This window comes from Brachypodium distachyon, chromosome 2 (genome assembly GCF_000005505.3).
Source record: "Brachypodium distachyon strain Bd21 chromosome 2, Brachypodium_distachyon_v3.0, whole genome shotgun sequence".
Lineage (NCBI taxonomy): Eukaryota > Viridiplantae > Streptophyta > Magnoliopsida > Poales > Poaceae > Brachypodium > Brachypodium distachyon.
Genome location: NC_016132.3, coordinates 11,404,281 through 11,427,420, shown reverse-complemented (window position 1 = coordinate 11,427,420; position 23,140 = coordinate 11,404,281). Strand labels below are relative to the sequence as shown.

The 23,140-nt window shown below is 43.4% G+C and overlaps 2 protein-coding genes across 4 annotated transcripts; one reads left to right on the top strand and one right to left on the bottom strand.

Annotated features, from left to right (window-relative positions):
- Positions 1 to 4,497: 4,497 nt before the first annotated feature.
- LOC100826019 (protein SRC2) lies at positions 4,498 to 6,816 on the top strand. 3 transcript variants are annotated; one of them, XM_024459224.1, is made up of 3 exons: positions 4,498 to 6,015; positions 6,095 to 6,222; positions 6,434 to 6,816. In XM_024459224.1, the coding sequence occupies exon 1, from the start codon at positions 4,562 to 4,564 to the stop codon at positions 5,441 to 5,443; it is 882 nt and encodes a 293-aa protein (XP_024314992.1). In that variant the 5' UTR covers positions 4,498 to 4,561; the 3' UTR covers positions 5,444 to 6,015; positions 6,095 to 6,222; positions 6,434 to 6,816. The 3 variants fall into 3 exon arrangements, with proteins under 3 accessions (XP_024314992.1, XP_024314991.1, XP_014753956.1); XM_024459223.1 differs by having other exon boundaries at positions 6,349 to 6,816; XM_014898470.2 differs by having other exon boundaries at positions 6,095 to 6,816.
- A 5,065-nt stretch (positions 6,817 to 11,881) lies between these two features.
- On the bottom strand, positions 11,882 to 12,629 carry LOC100837071 (16.9 kDa class I heat shock protein 3). The gene has a single exon (XM_010232579.3). It carries the CDS (start codon positions 12,517 to 12,519, stop codon positions 12,076 to 12,078), a length of 444 nt encoding a protein of 147 aa, XP_010230881.1. The 5' UTR covers positions 12,520 to 12,629; the 3' UTR covers positions 11,882 to 12,075.
- Positions 12,630 to 23,140: the final 10,511 nt, after the last annotated feature.

Here is a 23,140-nt window from a genome sequence, read left to right as displayed (position 1 = left end):
CCTCTTAGGGACAAGACTCATCTTAGGGACAACTAGTTTTATTCTTCTTAAGTTTTTTGGTTGCATCTCTTAATATGACATTCAGATCAACAGAATCTTCCATTTTTCGATGAAAAAATCAGACATGCACCGACCTGACATTGACACATAGGACAGTCTCACACAACTGATCAAATAAACGAATTTATTCTTCTTCTCAAGATTTTGTAAGTGCAAGATTGAAAGCAAAAGCCGATTTTTAAGTGGATGCTGTTGTAAAACGAAGCCGTCACTGCAGACAAGTTCACCAAATGAAGATGATAGAATGGTAGATCCTTTTTATTCAAAACTGAGACAAAAGCTTTGATCATATTAATATTAATTAAGAACAAGTTTAAATGTACAACACAAGAATAGAGGAAGGCCAGCAGACCAGAGACAAATAGACAATGAACGCATACTCTCGGCATTAAGGAGCTCAAGAGTCCAGGCGTCCACCCAATTGCAGGTTTCCCTTTTGATTTTATTTAGCCAGCATTGTGTAGGTGTTCCGAAAAACCCTTGAATTTTGCTCTTTCCACAACTCTCCAGAAGTGAGCATGGAGGCCCAATAGTAAGGAAGGAAATCCTATTCGACCCAGTGGCGCTAGACCCAACCATGGACCCAGTTCTCGATCGCTGGATCTGCCGATCAAATCGTAAAACAAACCAGACTGCGGATCCTAACTGATTCGTTCCTGATCCAACGGCTCATGGCTGGGTCCAGCGGCGGGTCGCTCAACCACAGGTCGTATAGGATTTTTTTTCCCAATAGTAAAACTCCGTACTATGTGATGAAGCTGATGAAATAGACCCGTATCATTCTTTGATGCCTTTTCTACTAAGTATTAGCTCCATTCCTGAATGTACCATGTTCTATCTTTGTCTTAAATCATACTTTTTAGAGTTGGATCAAGTTTATAGAAAAAATAATAAGTTTAAATTGGTTTCATTAAATTGGTTGTGGTATATATTTTCATAGTATATTTATTTGATATTCTAAATGTTAACACATTTTCATATAGAGTTGATCAAACTTTAAATATTTTGACTTGTTACGACAAAACTAGGATATCTTAGATTTAACAATGGAGGGAATATGTTCAGTCTCGCCTCGGGGTTCATGGGCTGCTAACGATGTGTCTCCTGGTGGGTCTCCTCCACTCAGTTTGAAACCGGAAGACGATTGCTTGGTGAAGTTACGCTTCAGGTTAGTGAGGTGGTTAACGTACATGGTCCTCAATGCGTGACATTGGTAAACTGATCTAGCATTGGATGATGAAGTAGTTGTGCCTTGTGCAACAACTAGCATGAGCAGCCTTCTCTCTTTTTTTTTTCCCTGCTAGAGAATTTTCCTCTTCCCCCTTTCGACATCTCTTTTTTTTTTTGACGAATTCAGCAGCGCTGATTTCATTAATTAAGAAGGAACAAAAATACTGTACATGAACAAGAGAAAAGAGGTGAGGACAGAGATAATTACATCCTCTAACTGAAACAAGAAACAGAAAAAGCAAAAGCTTAAAAAGCTCACGGGGGATCCACCCATTTAGTGGCCTTCAGTCCAGCACTTCTCCAGAGGTGAAGCTCCTCAGAAAGACTCTGCAGCAGATCATCGATGGAGCATGCTTTTGCATTGAAGACTCGGTTGTTTCTTTCCTTCCAGGTGAACCATGAATGTAGCATCTGAAGTACGTTCCATTTTTCGCGGGCAGAGTTTGGGATTGCATCAAGACTTGCTAGTCGCCAGCAGAGTAGAGAGCAATCAGGTACCAGCACAGAGGGTGGAGGGAGGTTGAAATTGATGCGAATCCGACGCCAAAATTCCGCAAAGAAAGAGCAGTGCAGCAACAAGTGATCAGCCGTCTCGTTGCTTGTCCGGCAAAGAGAGCAGATAGGATTATATGGCCATCCTCTTTTGGCAAGATTTTCTGCCGTTAGACACTTGCCGTGCATAGCCACCCAATTGAAGAATTTACATTTCATAGGAATTTGGGGCTTCCACACCAGGTTCTCAAGCGGCGAGTGAATGGAACCCGCGAACTGAATGTGGTATGCAGAGCTAGCAGAGTATGTACCCGATGCAGACATCTTCCATGTAACACTATCATCCGAGTGAGGGTTAAGTTCAATGTGTTGCAGCTTCTGGTATAGCCAAACAAACTGTTGCAAGACTGCATCTGAGGGATTAGCTTTAACGTTAGAAATCCATTGATTGTCCTCCAATGCATCAGCCACAAGGATTTCTTTTTTCCTACTATGCTTGAACAGCTCAGGTGTAGTCTCCTTGAGAATAAAGCCATCAAGCCAGTTATCATGCCAGAATTTGAAGCTCCTGCCATTACCAAGCTTCAAAGAGGAGGCAGCCACAAACAGATCTTTGACCTTTTTGTCCACAACAATAGGAATAGAGTGCCACACTTTACCAGGGTCAGTATGGTATTGCCATAGCCATCTAATCTGAAGGGCAGTACTTTGATATGCAAGGTTAGGGATCCCCAGGCCACCTAGATATTTTGGTCTGCAAACCATGCTCCATTTAACCAAGCATCGACCTCCAGAGCAGTTCTCCAAACCAGTCCAGAGAAAAGAGCGGCGGAACTTATCGATCAACTTGGTTAGCCACTTGGGGTGATTGAGAACAATGAGCTGGAAAGTGGGCATGGCTGCGAGCAATGAGGTGACGAGGGTGAGTCTTCCAGCAATGGAGAGGAGCTTTGATTTCCATCCAGCAAGAACTTTGAGGATTTTATCAATTAATTGCTGATAATCAGCTCTTTTCAGGTTTCTGTCAGATAGAGGCATCCCAAGATAACAGCAAGGGAAATTCTTCAGCGGGCAATTGAGGATACAGTGGATTCCCTCCAGATCAATATTACTGCAAGAAATAGGAGTGAAACTACTCTTATTGAAATTTGTCCGGAGTCCAGCTGCCTTGCCAAAGATGTTCAAAATCAGGGAGACCACATTCAGCTCTTGATCGTCAGGCTTGAGGAAAATAATGACATCGTCCGCATAGATGGAGGCACAGAAAGGGAATTGGAGCCGGCCCAACGGAGAAATTAACTGATGGTGCTGCGCAAGAACAAGGATTTTACTTAAGCAATCCATCACCAGGACGAAGAGCAGCGGCGACAGAGGATCCCCTTGCCGTAGTCCCCTTTGGTGCTGAATAGGGGAGGTGAGGCAGCCATTGACGAGGATCCTCGTTGAACTGGAGCGGAGAAGGTTGGAGATCCAATTCCGCCATCGAAGGCCAAAACCGCAGAAGAGCAGGATGCGAATTAAGAACTGCCACGAGACCGTATCGAAAGCCTTGGTGATATCCAGTTTCAACAAGATTGCCGGAATTTTCTTTTGTCGCAATGATCTGGCGATAGCTCGCACATATACAAAATTGTCATGAATGGATCTTTTCCTAATGAAAGCATTCTGGTTTTGGTCCACAAGGTCATTCATCCGAGGTTGCAGTCTCAATGCTAACATTTTGGATATCATTTACCAAAGCTATGCACCAGACTAATTGGGCGAAATTCAGAAGGAGAGGAAGCACCTGGAGATTTCGGGATGAGCACCATAGTCGCAGAATTTAGCACATGTAGATTTTGGGAGTTCATTGAAAAGAACTTGTCGACTGCAATGAGCACATCAAATTTGATTAAATTCCAGCATGCTCGATAGAAGGCGCCCATAAATCCATCGGGCCCTGGGGCATTTTCAGGATGCAATGAGAAAACGGCAGTGCGCAACTCCTCAATGGAGAAAGGGTCATCTAACTCATTCATGGGACATTGATTCATCTGCAAAGAGTGGAGATTTAAAGTGGAGCCATCTGGTGAAACATGGGCAGTCCCGATCAGATTCTGAAAATGCTGCCAAAGAGCTTCTTCCTTTGCATCTTGGTCAGCAATGACAATGTCTCCAACATGAAGACAATTGACAAGATTTTTATGCCGCCTGGAGGATGCCTTAGCATGGAAGAACTTTGTGTTGGAATCTCCCTCCTTAATCCACAGGAACCTGGAGCGTTGGCGCCACATTGCTCTTTCCAGTGCCGCCATGCCCAGGCACCCACCTTTAAGAACTTTGTATAGATTATGCTCCGCCAAAGTGAGAGGTCTGAGATCCCGAGCACATTCAAGGCGAAAGATTATTTCATTGACAATGTCCGTGCAAGAGATGTCTTTGTTTAAATTCTTTCGACATCTCTTGCACATGGAAAACGAGTTCCAAGCAGTTTTTTATGCAGAGTTGAAATTTAGTACCACTGATTCATATGTGCATTTAAACAAAGAGATCCGCCAAAGAACACGATGTTTGAGGAGCGAAAAAAATGCTAGACCACAAAAAAACTAGGAGTCTCAAACCACAACCCTATTCTATCTATCTTTAGTACCAGATTACAACACCACCAAACATAGCCGTTCCTTTTAAGTTGTGACATATGACCGTTTTCCAAGTTGAGGGGCTACTTTTCAAGGAGCCTCCTCCTCCACCTAGTCCTACGTTAACCGGCTGACCATTTCATTTTTCGATAACATCAGCCATGGCGTACCGGATTCTCGAGGTAACACTGATCTCGGCGAGCGACCTCAAGAAGGTGACGTTCTTCTCCCAGATTCGCATTTATGCAATTGCCTCCATCTCTGGCGGTGACTCCCGCATGCTTACTCACTGCACCCAAGTTGACCGCGACGGTGGAAGAAATCCCACTTGGAATGCCAAGTTCAGCTTCCCAATCCCCCCAAGTGTGGACATCCGCGGCCTTGCCCTCCATGTCTTGTTGCGCGCCGAGGCGACCTTCTTCGGTCACCATGACGTCGGTGAAATATTTGTGCCCCTAAATGATCTTCAACATGGAGCGGTTGCTAGCAACGACCTCAAGACAGTGACCTACCAGGTGCGCCGGCCCTTGACTGGACGTGCCCATGGCGTACTGTATTTCTGCTACAAGTTCACCGACATCAAAGCCGAGACAGTTCTGGCTGCCAACGTAATAAAGGCCAAAGAAGACCAGTATATCAAGTATGCTCAAGATTCCGGGAAGGCAATGGCACATGTCGCCACATACCCAGAATCACAAGCGGCATTGGCGTACCCACCAATTATGTCTTATTGCACACCATATGGTGCTTATCCTCCACAACCATATGGATATGGGTATACTCCATCACCATATGGATACAATGCTGCACCACCACCGACAATATATGGATACACGACACCGCCTATGGCTGCACCAGCGAGGCAGAGAGGAGGCATGGGGATGGGGTTAGGCCTCGGGCTCCTCGGTGGTGCAGTTGGTGGGATGATGCTCGGTGACATGGTCGGTGATTTCGAGGCCGACGCTGCCTATGACGCCGGCTTCAATGATGGGATGAGTTTCAAAATCTTACAGTCTGGTTATGAACGGAGTATGTCCTTGTAAATTTGTTATGTGCATTGAAAATGAGTAAAGAAACTGAAATCATTGAAATGTGCAAGATCATTTTGGCTTTTTTATGCCCTAAGTGCAAAGTCAAGAGGATTAGGAGCTGACGGGACTATCAACGTGGGACCGTAGGAGGCCGCATAGTGTATATTTATATGTCAAAGAGATATACATGGAGTTTGTTTACAATGCACAAGATCAGGAGGAGATCACGGTTTGGTTTATATCTCACCAACCGGATAAACATGAGTTGTTGGAATCTAATCCTAACACTCCCCCTTAATCACAACTTCCCTACGTTGAGATTACGTCTGAACTTTTGTAAGCTTCGTACTGGCAATGCCTTGGTGAAGCCGTCTGCAACTTGATCTTGAGAAGAGATAAATCTGACATCCAGAAGTTTGTTCGCAACTTGTTCTCGAACAAAGTGATAATCTATCTCAATGTGTTTAGTTCTTGCATGAAATATTGGGTTAGCAGATAGATAGGTGGCACCCAAGTTGTCACACCATAGACACGCTGCTTGATTCCGCTTGACACCAAGTTCATCAAGTGTGGATTCTACCCAGGTAGTTTCTGACGTGGCATTTCCTAATGCCTTGTACTCAGATTCAGTACTCGATCTTGACACCGTTGCTTGCTTTCTAGCGCTCCAAGACACTAGATTCGGACCGAGGAAGATGGCAAAACCTCCTGTTGATCTTCTGTCATCAACACAACCAGCTCAATCAGCATCTAAGAAGGCACTCACCAGCATAGAAGAGGATCTCCTGAAGGTTAGTCCAACTCCTGGTGTGCCTTTGATGTATCTCAATATCCGCTTGGCTGCAGTCTAGTGTTCTGAGGTTGGAGCATGCAAGAACTGACATATCTTATTAACAGAGTGTGATATATCTGGTCAGGTGAGAGTTAAGTATTGAAGTGCACCAACAATACTCCTATATCTTGTTCCATCTTCAGCACACAGTGGTTCGCCTTCATGTGCAGATAGTTTCTCCGAAGTAGATAATGGAGTTGGTGGAGGCTTACAATCTTTCATACCGACCCTATCAAGCAATTCAGTAGCATATTTTTCTTGGCACAAAATCAAACCATCATTAGTCTTCTTAACTTCAATGCCTAGAAAATAATGCAAGTCTCCTAAATCTTTCAAAGCAAAGTGTGTTCTTAAATCTTCTAGTAGAGCAGGAATGGTCTTACTTGATGAACTTGTAACAATTATGTCATCAACATAAATGAGCACAAATATTGTTATACCTGCCTTACTGTATATGAAGAGAGATGTATCTGACTTTGATGGTTTGAAACCAAGATCTTGTAGCTTTGAGCTTAACTTTGAATACCAGGCTCTTGGGGCTTGCTTCAACCCATAAAGAGCTTTTATCAAGTTTGCAGACATGGTAGGAAGCTTGTGCATTTTCATAACCTGGTGGTTGTCTCATATAGACCTCCTCTTCCAGAATACCATGAAGGAACGCATTCTGAACATCTAGCTGTCTCAAATCCCATCCCTTGGATACAACAATAGCAAGAACAAGTCTAATAGTAGCAGCTTTAACAACAGGACTAAAAGTATCCTCATAATCTATAACATGTCTCTGTTTAAAGCCTTTTGCTACCAAACGTGCCTTGTACCTGTCTATTGTGCCATTAGCTTTTCTTTTGATTCTGTAAACCCATTTGCAGTCAATTATGTTTTTACCTTGACTTGCAGGAACAAGATGCCATGTCTCATTTTTCATGAGAGCATCATACTCTTCATTCATCGCTTTCTTCCAGTTCTTGTCATCTAAGGTGTCTTGAAGATCGCTTGGTTCACCTGTGACACATAGCATACCATACGGAATAGTTCCATCTTTCCGAATTCTAGGAAACCTTTTACCGTGTTGGAGTCTGGTACGCCTTGCTACAGGTTGATCAGCAGGTTGACCAGCCGCAGATGATCTAGAAGAGTGTGTGCTGGTTGGTGAAGATTCCGCTGGCGCAGAAGATCCTTGCATGCGAGCCCCCTCCTGACTCGGCTCGCCCCTCGAGGCAGATTCTCCTGGCGACGCGGTTTGCCCACGTGGGGCCACGCAGGAGGACGCGCGCAACGAGGCAGATTCGCCTGCCGCTGATCCGGACACGCTTTGGGCAGGCGCATGATCCGAGGAAGATTGCTCTACCGAATCCTCCTCGCTTTCCGTGTCGGTTGCCTGCGGATAATTCCCAACACTGTTTTGGCTGGGATCTGCATCATCTTCATCCGGATTTTCTCCTTGATTTTCTCCACGGTTCTGCACACAAGTAGAAGTAGGACTATGCATATGATCAATACATGTTATGCCCCCTTGATTAGATGCCGATTTTGGGTGGAGATTCTCAGGAAGGAGAAGAACTTCTTTGCAAAGAAGAGCTCCGGCATTTGGTTGTAGCTCGTGAAAGGGAAAGACAGATTCGTCGAAGACCACGTCACGAGAGATGTAAACGTGACCTGTGGCAACATCAAGGCACTTGACACCTTTATGCAAAGGACTATAGCCTAGGAACACACATCGCTTAGACTGAAACGCAAGTTTGCGTGTGTTGTATGGTCGAAGATGTGGCCAGCAAGCACAACCAAACACACGAAGATTTTATTCGTGTGGTGTGATGTTAAGGAGTCGCTTGGTTGGTGTCAAAATTGATGACTTTGCTTGGTAGGAGATCAATGAGATATGTAGCAGTGAGAAAGGCCTCATCCCAAAATTTTAATGGCATGGATGCATGGGCTAACAAAGAGAGACCAACGTCAACAATGTGTCTATATTTGCGCTCGGCGGAGCCTTTCTGTTGATGCGCATGAGGACATGACACATGATGTGAGATGCCAAGAGTTTGAAACAAAGAATTCAATTTCTCATATTCTCCTCCCCAATCAGTTTGCATGGCAATGATTTTTCTATCAAATTTCCGTTCAACAAAGTTCTTGAAATTATGAAAGACTGAAAATACATCAGATTTCTTTTTAAGGAGATATATCCATGTGAATTTGCTAAAGTCATCAATAAAGCTCACATAATATAAATGTCTTCCAACAGAAGATGGTGCAAGACCCTATACATCAGAAAACACAAGTTGCAAAGGAGTGGTAGAGATACTAGTAGAAACTGGATACGGTAACTGATGACTTTTAGCACACTGACATGCATCACAAACGGATTCAAGACTATGATCGTTGACAAACGAAAGTTTATTATTGCTAAGAATTTGTTGAACTACGTAAGGAAAAAGATGGATGACCAAGACGACTATGCCATTTGGTGGTAGAAACTTTTGTGGCGACATGGGCTTGCTTGCTAGCTCGAGACGATGATGATGACTTCAAGGGATAGAGTCCACCATGGCTGGGTCCGCTAAGAAGATGTTTCGTCGTGGCCCGATCCTTTATCAAGAAATATTTGGGATGAAATTCATAAAAGGCATTGTTATCATAAACAAGTTTGTTAACAGAAAGTAACTTTTGGATGCACTTGGAACATGGAAGATATTTCTGAGATGAAGATTTCGGCTAGGGGTAGGCACAACAGTATGACCAACATGCGCGATGTCCATACCTGCTCCACTTGCAGTGTGCACTTGATCCTTGCCCTTGTACTTCTCTCATGTAATCAGCCGGTCTAGCTCGCCGGTGATGTGGTCCGTCGCACCTGTATCGGCGTACCAGTTGGTGGCGACGCCGTATGAGGCAAGGTTTGCCCCATGCTCGTTGTTGTAGTCGTCCTCCTCGTAACGATACCAGCATTCATTGGCCGGGTGACCAACTTTCTGGCAAATTTGGCATGTGACGTCTCGTCGAGTAGACGATCCGCCACGACCACGTCCACCTTGATTGTTGTTGGCGGCTGGAGCATTGCGGCCACCGCCTCTGCCGCGTCCACGGCCACGGTTTCCACCGTGGCCATGGTTGCCTCCACGTCCGCGAGTTGCGGCGTTGGCGGAGGTTTGGAAGCCTCCTCTGCCTCCTCCTGACTCAGCGAGCATCTCCTGACAAGCATCATAAGAGGAAAGTTGTGCATAGGGCTCGCTTATAGAGAGCGTGTCAGTGTTGTTGAGGGAGGTGACCAGCGGGTTGTACTCAGATTCGAGTCCCGCAAGGATGTACTCGACCAGCTCGGCTTCATCGAGCTTGCGGCCAGCAGCGACGAGCTCGTCACCAAGTGCCTTCATCTTGGAGATGTACTGCGCCGTTGTCATGTTGCCCTTCTTGGTGTTGGCGAGGGCTTGACCCAGATTGGTAATCCACGAGCGGGATTGCAAAGAGAACATCTTCACAATCGCATCCCAAATCTCATGTGCATGCTCCATCCTGATGCCCTGCGTAAGGATTTCCTTCGAGAGAGAGTTTAGCAAATAGCCAACAACCTGTTGATCTCTGATGATCCAGGAGGTGTACGTCAGATTGGCGACTTCCGCGGTGGTCTTGTCATCGCGGGTGACGGAGATCTTCTTCTCCGGCTCGGCGTCGGTGGCGTCGAGCAGGCCAGTCATCTGCGCTCCACGCAGAGCTGGGAGCACCTGCGCTTTCCATAGGAGGAAGTTCTCCCTGGTCAGCTTCTCCGATGGTGGTGCGCTTAGGGACGCAGGAACACTTGTGGAGGAAGCCATGGATGGCGGGTGGTGGATAGATGAGAACGCTAGTTTAGATGGAAGAGTGGCTCTGATACCATGTAAACATGGGAAGCGTTTCTACCTCCCATAGAAAGCCGCGTATTTATATGTCAAAGAGATATACATGGAGTTTGTTTACAATGCACAAGATCAGAAAGAGATCACGGTTTGGTTTATATCTCACCAACCGGATAAATATGAGTTGTTGGAATCTAATCCTAACAGGGACCACAAAGGAAGCTTCCTTCAATTCTCCTAAATTTTTGGGAGAAATGTATGCTGCAGCAGCACTGCCAAACTTTATAGAAAATGGAATTAATTGCTCTGATGCAGCCCTTTCGCCAAAACTTTGCAAGAGCAATTTATTATTTTCCAAGGACAAATCAATTAGGCACACAACAGCTCGATTCCAGTGGCTGGTGGTCAAATTTCGACAAGTGAAGTCAGATTGCAGCCGACGGTTCCTCAGTCGTGGGCATGGCGGCTCGATACCAACGAGCGGAGGACAGATCCCTGGAGAGGCGTCTAGATCCTGGCCATGGCGACTCATTTAAGACACAGCCATGGGTGATTAGCGCCCTCTTGCCATGACATTTTTTGCGAAAGTATGTCTTCAATTCACTGCTAAGATCAATGTTCATGTAAATGTAACTCGTCCGAAGGAAAAACTGCAACTGCAGATTCCTTTCCACATAAAAATAGTTTTTGTGGCATGGAGTATATGGAAGACAAGAAATGATTTCATTTTTAATAAGTCTACAGCCCAGGCCCTATATATGCAGAAGGCTATTCATGGAAGAATTAAACTATGTTTGGCATCGAGTGAAGAGAAAAAAATTAGTCTCCTTTTATTTGCATGCACAGTTTACCTTTGTTTCATTATTATATGTCAATATGTATTTTGACCTATTGCCTTTGCCCCTCAAAAAAAAATTGTGAACGGGTTTCCAGGCATAACAGAATGTAACCGGTGACGTTAGCTCTAAAATAACTGAGACGATATGTCTAAAAACATCACGTGCCTGGAGGTCTCACTCAGCTGCGTGACGCTGGAACAGGAACGTCACATAGTTTTCACCGAGCGTCAAGCATATTTTTGTCGTGCAATCTCTGATCTAGTGGTTTGGTCAGACCAATTTCCCGAACTTCTCCAACCAACTTCTATGAAAACATCCCTGAAATTCAAAGGTGGCACTACCATACTCATATCCATACTATTTCACAAGTATACCAATTATCCACAGTTCCACACACGACTTTACCCATTGGTCTTACCCATGCCTACACCGGTATTCATGGCCATCGGCACCAATCAGAGATCTTAGTGATTATGCATCAATTGAAGGGCATAATTTAAATGAAATTGATTCGAATAATACATTTTCGGGCTACCATGGGCAAACTATGAGACTGTATTTGTATGCATATTTATTCATGACTAATCGAGTTACTCATGAATAATATGATAGCTTTCTGACTATGCATTGTGAAAAGTCAGAAAAAAATATAATGCACGTTTAAAAGCATTAACGATTTTTGTTTTACCTTTCTGACTTTTCACAATGGTAAACAAAAATCTTTATTAGTTTTCAACCAAATACTAGTAAAAGAAAAAAGGCGAAACTGAACAGCGTCCGTGAGCGCTGAAAGTTCGCGTAAGCAAATTATACGCGCACATCAACTGTCCGTTGGAGTTTCTGACTAAACGAATGACAAGTTTGTGACTAAACGAATGACAACTGTCCGTGAGTTTTTAACTTTTCAGGATGCTAAAACATCATCTATTTCGAAACTATAAAAAAAAGGTGAAATCGAAACAGTCGTTGTTTGCGTTCAGAATATTAGTACAAACTGATTGATTTATTCCTATTCATTTATTCATACGCAAACAGAAAGGCGACAATGGAGCCTTGACTCACAGATCGAGTCAACCGCTGCCAGACTTGGACCAAACACGACTCTTACACACACCACATCAAGACAAGCGTTCAGGTTCAGGTTCAGCCAGAGATCTCGATGGCCTTCACCTCAGGCTTCTTCACCTCGGCTTTGGGCACGGTGACCGTGAGCACGCCGTTCTCCAGCCCGGCCTTCACCTGCTCCACCTTGGCGTTCTCCGGCAGGCGGAACCGCCTCACGAACGCCCCGCTGCTGCGCTCCACGCGGTGCCACTTGTCGCTCTTCTCCTCCTTCTCCTTGCTGCGCTCGCCGCTGATCACGAGCACGTTGCCGTCCTCCACCTCCACCTTGACCTCCTCTTTCTTCACGCCGGGGAGGTCGGCCTTGAACACGTGCGCCTCCGGGGTCTCCTTCCAGTCCACACGGGCGTTGGCGAAAGCGGCGGTCTCGCTGCCGGACGCTGCGGGGACGATGGAGCGGAACACGTCCAGAGGGTCCCAGAAGTCGGCGAAGGGGTCGAATGCGCTGCGCCTCACGAGCGACATTGTCGTCGGGTTAACTCAGAGGAGAGATAGATGTATTGGATTTGCTCGGTGTGATGTTTGCGATTTGTACTTACTGGCTTCTTGGGTTGAAGGGTGCGGCACCAGACGAGAGGTATTTATAGGACTCGTTGTGAAGCATCTCGAGTCCTCTGTACCTTCTTTCGGTTTTTCTTTCCAGCTCAGCCTTGTTTTCTTCGGGAAGGACCCGCAAGGTTCGAGAGCACTCTCCTGCCTGCTGGACCTTTGGTCTCTCTCCTTTATCTTACACGGAAAATTTAGTCTTTTGTTACATTGTAAATTTCTGTTCTCGACATTATTAAGTGATTTAAGTCATGCTATGATTGCATTGAACTCGAAGCATCTGGTGGGATGGAAAAAGATACTCCTGGACCTCCTAATGGCACCTTGACCTCCAAGATCAATTGTTCTCGTTGACATGTCACCTATGTCAATCCAACAAACGTATATCAATTAAATATAAAAATGCAGTACTTTATCAATATTTGAAAACATATCATATCTTCGTAAGATTTTTAGGAACTTGTGGTGAAGCAGGCTCTTACTTAATTTACGGATATGATATCTAAACTCTCATACCTGCCTATATCACCTTGTATTTGATATAATAGAAAACTGCGAAATATACACATGGTACCATCGGCTTTTTGGTATATAAAAACAAAAATAAAATGGATGAGCTACAAAAGCAAGAAATAAGTGCAAAAACTAGAAAAAGAAGTATTAAAACAACTGAGAGACAACAATATTATTCAAATTTTAGACCACGCACCGTGTCTTTTTGCAATAAAACTTGTTCAAGTGATGTAATTCGACATAGATTGTGCCCTTAATTATCTCATGGGCAGGTGTTTCTATACGGAGATCCTCTTCATTTGCTAGAACTTAATCTTACTGCGGGTAAATCTCGAATGGAGATTTCAAATTTGCACTATGTAGGTATTTTCACATGATATGTTGCCAACCTAAATACAATATTATTCATAAATTGGAGAATACAAGTTATAATCCTATTAGGGCTTATATATTCGGCTTATTCAACTTATAGGATTTTATAACCCTATTAGGCTTATTCGGCTTATTGGTATGTCACGTACACTTTAATCCTTAGTAACTTTTCATTGGGTCTCACCTAATGTTTAGAAACATTTGGAATCAGATCTATTTAGGCACAATCCTTAGAAAACTAGCATCTTAATTTCACATGAACGAATGCTACGTAAGTTGAACCTGTAAAATCCTCCAGAAACTAATCAGCCCTTAAATCGGCAACAAAGTTCTATATAAGCAGCAGAATTCCCATGTGGCCAGTTCCAACAAATACCTTTTCCAGCTTTGAAGGGAAGAAATGTTAACGAACTAACAAAATTCCATACAAATGAATTTCTTATTTTCTTTTTGAAAAAAAAACATATTTCAGGGATGGGGTTCGTCTTTTGGACAAACTTTCAACTTTTTGAACAAACTTTTAACTTCCAATTTTCAAGGACACATTTTTTGGTAACTTTTAAATTTGTAGAATGGACGGAGTTGAGCTGGTTTGCTTGACCACATGCGACTGCATAGCGTCCACGCATTCGACCTCGCAACATGGTTAGATGTCACCAAGAAATCCTGAAAATTATTTTGGGGCTTAAACCATTAGATGGTTATATAGTACTTCTATTTTTGCGCAAAAAAATATAGTACTCTTATATTATCATTACTTGTTTTTTTTAATTCTCGAGAACAGGATTCTTGTGGGTAATACATACGCGTGACACGTAATCAGCGACCCACCACGGTGTTGAGAATAATTATTTATGATCAATTAGGATTAATTATTAGTTAATTAATAGTTAATTAGGCAGTTAATGTTGTAACTGTTCGTGTCCCAATTTATAGAAAATTGGGACGCCAATGCCCAAAATTTGGGACACCAATGCATGTATTGGTGTCCCTTCCCCTTGTACAAATGTAATCATCAATCAATGGAACAAGAAACAGATTTCATTCTAACACGTTATCAGCCACGTTTTGTTCTACAATCAACAAAGGTGAAGAACATGGCAATCCACAATTTGCCCATCTTTTTCCTTGCCATTCTCGAGTTCTTGGGCCACCATGGAAGCCGCCGTCGGGGTGCTTACCGTCGTAGGCGGGCCTCGCGCCGCCGGTGGGCACCCCGCAGCCGGAGCCATGCGGGTGGCCGTCGCCCGCGCCTGGGCCGTACTGCGCCAGCGACTCCCGCGCCACCGGCCTCTGCCACGCCGGCATCCGCGACACCGGCCTTCGCACCGCCAGACCCCGCGCCGCCGGCCTCCCTGGAGTACATGCCCTCCATGGAATGGTTGATGTCGGGGTCGGCGCCGCCCATGCTCGGCGAGGAGGATGACTTCGTCATCGCCCTAGCGCCTCCACCGCCACCCCTCTACTGCCCCGTCCATGGGTTCGGGCCGTGCTTGGCGAGGGACGGCACGACGCCGCCCCTTCCATCCCCGACTCCTCCCGCGCCGATTGCCGAAGATGCGCCTCCGGCCATCACCGCCGCCCCTCCGGCTGCGGACGTCACGCCGCCGGAAGCCGACGAAGACGACGCCGGGGAAGTACTCAACGCCGTCCATCCCTCTAACTGCGCCGGCGACGCGGTGGCGGGGGAGTTGGGGCGGCAGCGGCATGAAGGCGGCGGGAGTTGGGAGAAGAAACGGCGGCGGCGGCGGAAGTTGGGGGAAGCGGCGGCAGCTGCGGCGGGGCGGGGAAACCGTAACCCTAGCCACCCGCCCCCCCTTTTGTATCTAACCGCCCGCGCCCCCTCTCCCTCGGCCCGACCTGGGCCGGCCGAAAGGCCGCCGAGGCCCCGGCCCATGCCCGCGCCCGCACCCTCCGTCCACTGGCTACGGCCATTTTGCGGAAAAGTCCAGATAATTCCGGCTATTTGCGATTTGGTCCTTGTATATATTTAATAGTAGTATTTTACATACATATAGGTTCCTGCAGTTATATTTATTTAGATTCCAGTGGTTTTAGGATAGAGTCCTATTAAAAGACATATTCCTATGTAAATGTCAATGTAAATATTGTCGTGTTCAATGTGTTTGTATGATATGCATCCACTATTACATGTGATATTTACATCTTGCAATTGAGATATTTATTTCTTGCATATTTGAGAGTTTTGCTTCAACGATTAAGTCCCAAAAAGGCATCAAAAATGCCCAAATTAGACTTGATTCAAGAAAAATCTCCATTAGTGATAAGCAAAAATTATCAACATGTGACTATCTCAATTTAATATATGCGAAACACAAGGTACTATAGACTTTCAATAATGGTAAAATGCTACATGGCGTTGAATGTTACGTGGGAACATACACCTTATTGAAAGCAGCAAATTATTTCACGTAGTGCCGAGAGGTCTACATTGTGTCGAATACACACAATGACTACCTTCAACGTGCTCTTCCAACATTAAATTAAAAATAACACAAGGTGCTACAGTCTTTTAATAACGGTAAAATGCTACATGGAGTTGAAAGTTTCGTGGGAACATACACCTTATTGAAAGCAGCGAATTTTTCGCGTAGAGCTGAGAGATCTACTCCAATAATTGGTGATTATCTTCAAAGTGTTATTTGAGGTCTACAGTATATGAATTTAATATTGATTAATTCTCATGCATTTTCTTGCAATTTAATTACAACAATGACCACAATATTGTGACTTTACCTACTAGTAATTGACAAAATCCATGGTTTTTCAACCCCATGCAGGACAACATGACCGGGAAAGAGTTTGATGAACTCTCCCTCGACGGTCGAAACTATGCAACTTGGACAATGGACGTAAAAGTGAGCCTTGCATCACATGGTCTTTCAGCAACCATACAACCTCCTCAAGAGGGACAACCGCCCATCGCAGATTTATACAAATATAATGCCTTATATACTATAAGGAACCACATCTATGCTGATCTCAAATTAGAGTATCTCATGAAAGAAGATCCATACACACTTTGGCTTGCCCTTCAAACTAGATATGAACAGCAGAAGGCCGTGATTTTGCCTGAAGCCACACTTGAATGGACTCAACTACGCCTACAAGATTCTAAATCCCTTGGAGAGTTCAATCATGCCGTTCATAAAATTTGTTCAAATTTGCAATTTTGCGAGAAGGAACCTTCTAAAGCGGAAAAGATTGAAAAGACCTTATCCACTATGCTTTCGGCCGATAGGATCCTCCAGCAATAGTATCGTGCCTGCCAATTTACTAGATATTCTGATCTTATCCATGTTTTACTTCAAGCCGAAAAGCATGATGAACTTCTAATGAGGAACCATCATCAGCGTCCTGTAGGCGCTGCTCCTTTGCCTGAAGTACATGCTAATTTTCAGAAAAACAACAAGTTCAATGGACCGGCTAATCGACCAAACAACTTCAAAGGCAAGCAAAAGGGCAACAAGAAAAACAAGCCACATGTACAGGAAAAAGGGAAAGGCACTTCCAAACCACAATACGACAAATCTAAAGTTTGTCAGAAATGTGGATGCTACAAGCATATTACAAAGATATGCCGTACCCCTCGTCATTTGGTAGATCTGTACCTCCAATCCGTAGGACGCAAGCGACCTGCTCATCAAGGACCAAGATTTGAATCAGACTTCAATTTCCAATCCGACAATTCCAAGAAAACTGGTTGTTCGCATGATATCAAGGAGGAACCAAGCAACAACCCGACAATCCGATCGTCTGAGGATCTAATGAGCACGGAGAACATGATCATTGAATTCACTTCAAATGATATGTTTGGAGACCTAAATTAGTTCACCTATCTCCAAAATAGATATTATCTATATTTACGTTCCTAAGTATTGTTGTAAATAAATTATAGTGGCCGTTGTCATCAATATTGTAATATTACATTATTGTATCAGCACTTTGGTACCTAGATATTTGACATATGTATTGTAAATTACGATATTGTATTATCAATAAATTTGTATGTATTCTATATATCTATTAAGAATGATATTAAAATTCTTCATTTTCCATATATAGTTTTCTACGGGAGTCAATCCAAAATGGACGAAGAACTTTGCCTTGTGGATAGCGCCACCACAAACACTATACTTAGGGAAACAAAATATTTTCAAACCCTTACTAAAACGCAAGGGAATATTTTGACAATCGCTGGACGCGATACATTAATTGTTGGCTCTGGACGTGCCATCATCACACTTCCTATGGGTACACAAGTAATAATCGAGGATGTTTTATTGTATCTCGATTCAACTCTTACTCTAATAAGTTATAGGGATATCCATCAAAATGGGATTCATATTGAAACCCACGATGACAACAATGAGGAATTTCTCCTATTTACAAAAAGTAACGGATATGGCAAACATATTCTTGAAAAAATTCCTTCTTTATCGTCCGGATTGTACTATACATACATAAAACCTGTAGCCCATGTTGCGTATAAAATAATTTTCCAGAATGTCAATACATTCCAAACTTGGCATGATCGCCTTGGTCAGCCCAGTATCGGGATGATACGAAAAATTATTAATAATTCTGTTGGTCATAATCTTAATAAAGCGAAATTCCCAAAATCTCAGGATTTTTTGTGCACAACATGTGCAAAAGACAAGCTCATTTTAAGACTTTCTTATCTTAAAATACAAGCGGAACCACTCCAATTCCTTGAACGAATTCAAGGAGATATTTGTGGTCTTATCCAACCATTGTCTGGAGCATTTAGGTATTTCATGGTCTTAATCGACGCATCTACAAGATGGTCTAATGTGTGTCTAGTTTCCACACGTAACCATGCATTCGCAAAGATAATGAGCCAAGTAATTAAATTAAAACAATTCGAATGGACAATGCTGCTGAATTCTCCTCACGCGCCTTCAATGATTATTGCATGGCATTAGGAATCAAAATTCAGCACTCGGTCCCATATGTCCACACACAAAATGGTTTGGCTGAATCTTTTATTAAGAGAAATAAGTTTATTGCAAGACCTTTATTACAGAATTGTAATTTAACAACAACTTGTTGGGGTCATGCGGTTATACATGCAACTGATTTAATTCAATTGCGACCAACTGCATATCATAATACTTCTCCCCTTCAATTAGTACATGGAAATCCACCAACTATTTCCCATCTGCGAAAATTCTGTTGCGCTACATACATACCGATCTCACCACCACAACGTACATCAATGGGACCCCATAGAAAATTAGGGATCTATGTGGGGTACAAATCATGTGAATTATCAAGTACCTAGAACCTTTCACAAGGGATCTATTCACTGCCCGGTACGCTGATTGTATTTTTAATGAGAATCATTTCCCGGCATTAGGGGAAATTAAAGTACCATAAACAAGAATGCCAGGAAATCAACTGGAATGTCCAAGGCATTTCCGCCTCAAATCCACGTACTCCAGAAACTAAACAACAGGTTCAGAAAATTATAAATTTGCAACATATTGCAAACAATTTACCAGACGCATTTGTTGATTACAAAGGTGTAACTAAATCCTATAATCCTGCACAGAACGTACCCGAAAGAGTGGAGGTACCTATAAAAACTATTCAACCTCCTGCACCTACCGTTCAAAGGAAGAGGGGGAGAGGTACGACAATTAGAAAGGATCTAGCTTCCAGCAAGCAACAAAAGGAACAAACGAAGGAGCCGCGGCAAAAAAAAACAGAAGAATAAACCTTCTGAATCTCCTTCCACAACAACAAATGTGAGTCAACATTTGATTGACCGAGATCAATTGGGTAATATACACCCAGTGGATAAACAACATCCACAACCCCGCTCAATAGTGCACTCAATTACTGATTCTGGGACAACGGAAGACCTGGACTTAACCGCAACGGGAAATCGCGAACAGTCACCAACGGTAAACGAAATTTTCACAAATTATTTAGTCACTGGAGAAATATACAATAGAAAGACTACGTTTGTCGACGCTTATTTCTCTTCTAAAATTGCAAACAACCTTCTAAAGATCATGATTCAAAGACCATAGCTGAGTGTGAAAAACGCTCCGACTGGCCTAAATGGAAGGATGCAATTCAAGCAGAAATAGCCTCGCTCAATAAAAGGAAAGTATTTACAGAAGTAATACCTAGACCTCCAAATGTTTTCTGAGTGGGATTCAAATGGGTATTTGTCCAAAAAAGGACGAAAACAATGAAGTGGTGAGATACAAAGCGAGACGAGTAGCACAAGGGTTCACACAGAGACCCGGCATTGATTTCAATGAAACATATTCTCCAGTTATGAGTGGAATTACTTTCCGATATTTAATCTCATTGTCTATTCAAAATCGTCTATCTATGCAATTGATGGACGTCGTGACTGCATACCTTTATGGGTCATTAGATTTGGACATTTACATGAAGGTTCCCGATAGAATCCAAATTCCGAATACTAACGCAAGACGCAACATGTACTGTGTAAAGTTGAATAAATCATTATATGGTTTAAAACAGTCGGGTAGAATGTGGTACAACCGACTAAGTGAGTTTCTCATTAAAAAGGGTTACTCTAACAATGATGACTGTCCATGTGTATTCATCAAGAAATCCAAAACAGGATTTTGCATTATCTCTGTATATGTTGATGATTTAAACATCATTGGCAACAAACAGGATATAGATGAATCTCGTAATCATCTAATGACGGATTTTGAAATGAAAGATTTGGGTAAAACCAAGTTCTGCTTAGGTTTACAACTTGAGCACCTTCCTTCGGGAATATTGGTATACCAAGCAACATATATCTAGCAAATCTTGGAAAAATTTAACATGGACAAATCCTATCCATGTAAAACACCTATGGTAGTTCGATCTCTAGACGTAGAGAAAGATCCATTCAGACCAAAAGGTGATGGAGAGGAAATTTTGGGATCTGAATTCCCATATCTTAGTGCCATTGAAGCATTAATGTATCTAGAAAATTGCACCCGGCCGGATATTGCATTTGCGGTAAATTTACTAGCTAGACACAGCGCAGCCGCAGCTCCAACAAAACACCATTGGGTAGAAGTCAAGCAAGTTTTTCGCTACCTACAAGGCACTAAAGATCTAGATCTATATTTCAAAAAAGGAAAACCAAGACTCAGAATTAATCGGATACACTGATGCTGGCTATTTATCTGATCCCCACAATGCCAGATCGCAGACCGGTTTCGTGTTCCTACACGGTGGGACAGCCATATCGTGGAAGTCTTCCAAGCAGACTCTAGTTGCTACATCCACAAATCATTCGGAAATAATGGCTTTATACGAAGCATCTCATGAAAGTGTATGGCTATGCAGAGTGATTAACCACATACAACAATCGTGTGGTATTGGTTCGATTGAATGATCACCAACAATTATCTATGAGGATAATTCTGCTTGTGTTGCTCAGATGCAAACAGGTTATATAAAAAAGCAATATAACTAAACATATTGCACCTAAACTACTCTATCCTCATGAATTACAACAAAATGGGGAGATAAATATCTTGCAAACCAAATCATGTGATAACCTCGCAGATTTGTTCACTAAGTCCTTACCCAACTCCACATTTCAGAAATGTGTATATGGGATTGGTATGCGACGACTTAAAACTTTGCAAGCATCAGGGGGAGTATTCACCTGAGTTTAACCTGTTCATAACATCATATTGCACTTTTTTCTTATTATGAGTTTTACTTACTAGTTTCTCATAAAAGGTTTTTAATGAGACAATATTAACATAAGATTATATGTCATATTTTCTATTTTTCCCACCGGGGTTTTGTAGATAATATACAAGACATATTTATTGTTCACATAATTCGACATGAATTATCAAGAGACAATATTCAAAATATGTTATACCATTTTCTCCTTATTTTTTCCCATTGGGTTTTTAAAAGGAGTTTTCATAACATATCAATATTATTATTATTTCCTCAAGATTTTTCCCACGGGGTTTTAGGAGAAATTACAAGATTCCATGATGATTCAAGAATATACAAATCAACGAAGCAAATTGATCAAGTGGGAGTGTTGAGAATAATTATTTATGATCAATTAGAATTAATTAATAGTTAATTAGGCAATTAATGTTGTAATCGGGACACCAATGCATGCATTGGTGTCCCTTCCCCTTTTATAAATGTAATCATCAATTAATGGAACAAGACACAGATTTCATTCTAACACACAGGATAGCTAAATCATTTTGTGAGACCAGAACTCTAACCCGGACGTGGTTTGCCAATTTGCCTGCTCCGGTCCTATACTACCAACGGTGCTTTTCATTGGACGGACACGATTTCTCCATGGCCCACCTCCACAGCTTCCTTCTGTTCGTTCCCCTTCCGCCTGCCTGTCATGTTGGTGAACGCGGTACGCTACGCTAGCACAAAATAAAATTTCTACCGCTTCCGCCCGGATCAATGCTATAGATAATGGATCACGAGATTACCACTAGACGCGCAGACCCGTAGCGGAAGTAGAGTCGATGTAGCGCGTCGATGCCGAGTAGTCGAACAGCCTGCTCCTCCTCACCGATCCCACGAACAGTTCGTCCAAGCGCGGCAGGTGCAGCGCCTCCGAGGTATCCACACGTACAAGGAGGAACTCCGTGCGGCGGACTGCTAGATCCGATCGCAAGACTTTGGGCGTGGAGGTGTGACGGCCGAGTCTAACTCGCGTCTGGATTGGTGTAACCCTAACCGGGTACGCCTCCTCCACTTATATAGACCTCCTTGGTGGGCTTCAACACTTGAGGCCCGTTAGGAGTCTAAGCCCGATACGAGTTGAATCCGATCCAATTCGGTCCCATCCCCTTAAGTGTGCGACCCTACAGGTTCACGATCAGACGGACACGACTACGAGCTCGGACTACGGGTCCGAGTAACACCTTGCTCGTCCACTGGCACCGACTCAAGTCGATAGTTGGTAGCGGCGCCTAGCAGCACGTGCCAACTCCCGAGTAACCACAAGGTATATTGACGAACCATACAATGTGTCATATGCAACGTTCCTTTTGCCTCACGATATGTGTGTCGAGCTCAAGGCGAGTGCTTGTCATCCTTGTGGATAGCTCGACTCTCTTCTCGTTCCTGTGATACAGATTCCCGAATGGGATAACACTTAACCCAAGTCGCATGGCCATGTTTTCCGAATCTGATCACTCGAGAGGGCCCAGAGATATCTCTCCGAACAGGAGGGGCAAATCCCATCTTGATCAACCATGACTCGCAGCATGCTTCTCAGCAAATTCGAAAGCTACCTTTATAACCACCCAGTTACAGAGTAGCTTTTGGCAACCCCTAAGTAGGCCGATTCACATCCCAAGCTCATGCGATGACCTCAGGTCTAGGACTGGCATATACATCGTACTTGAGACTAACAAATGACAATCATCTCGTTGTGTCTCAGTGCGGGTCTGTCCGACTCCACAATCTCATTGTCGAGTCCATGCTATCAGTCGGCAACACCTTGCCCTATGACTTGTGAAACATAGTCATCATACTGATTCACATTGCTAGTCTAGGTTATGTGTCCGCATAACCTCAATGACCAGGGACCATTAGAACAACATCATAGAATACATAGTCT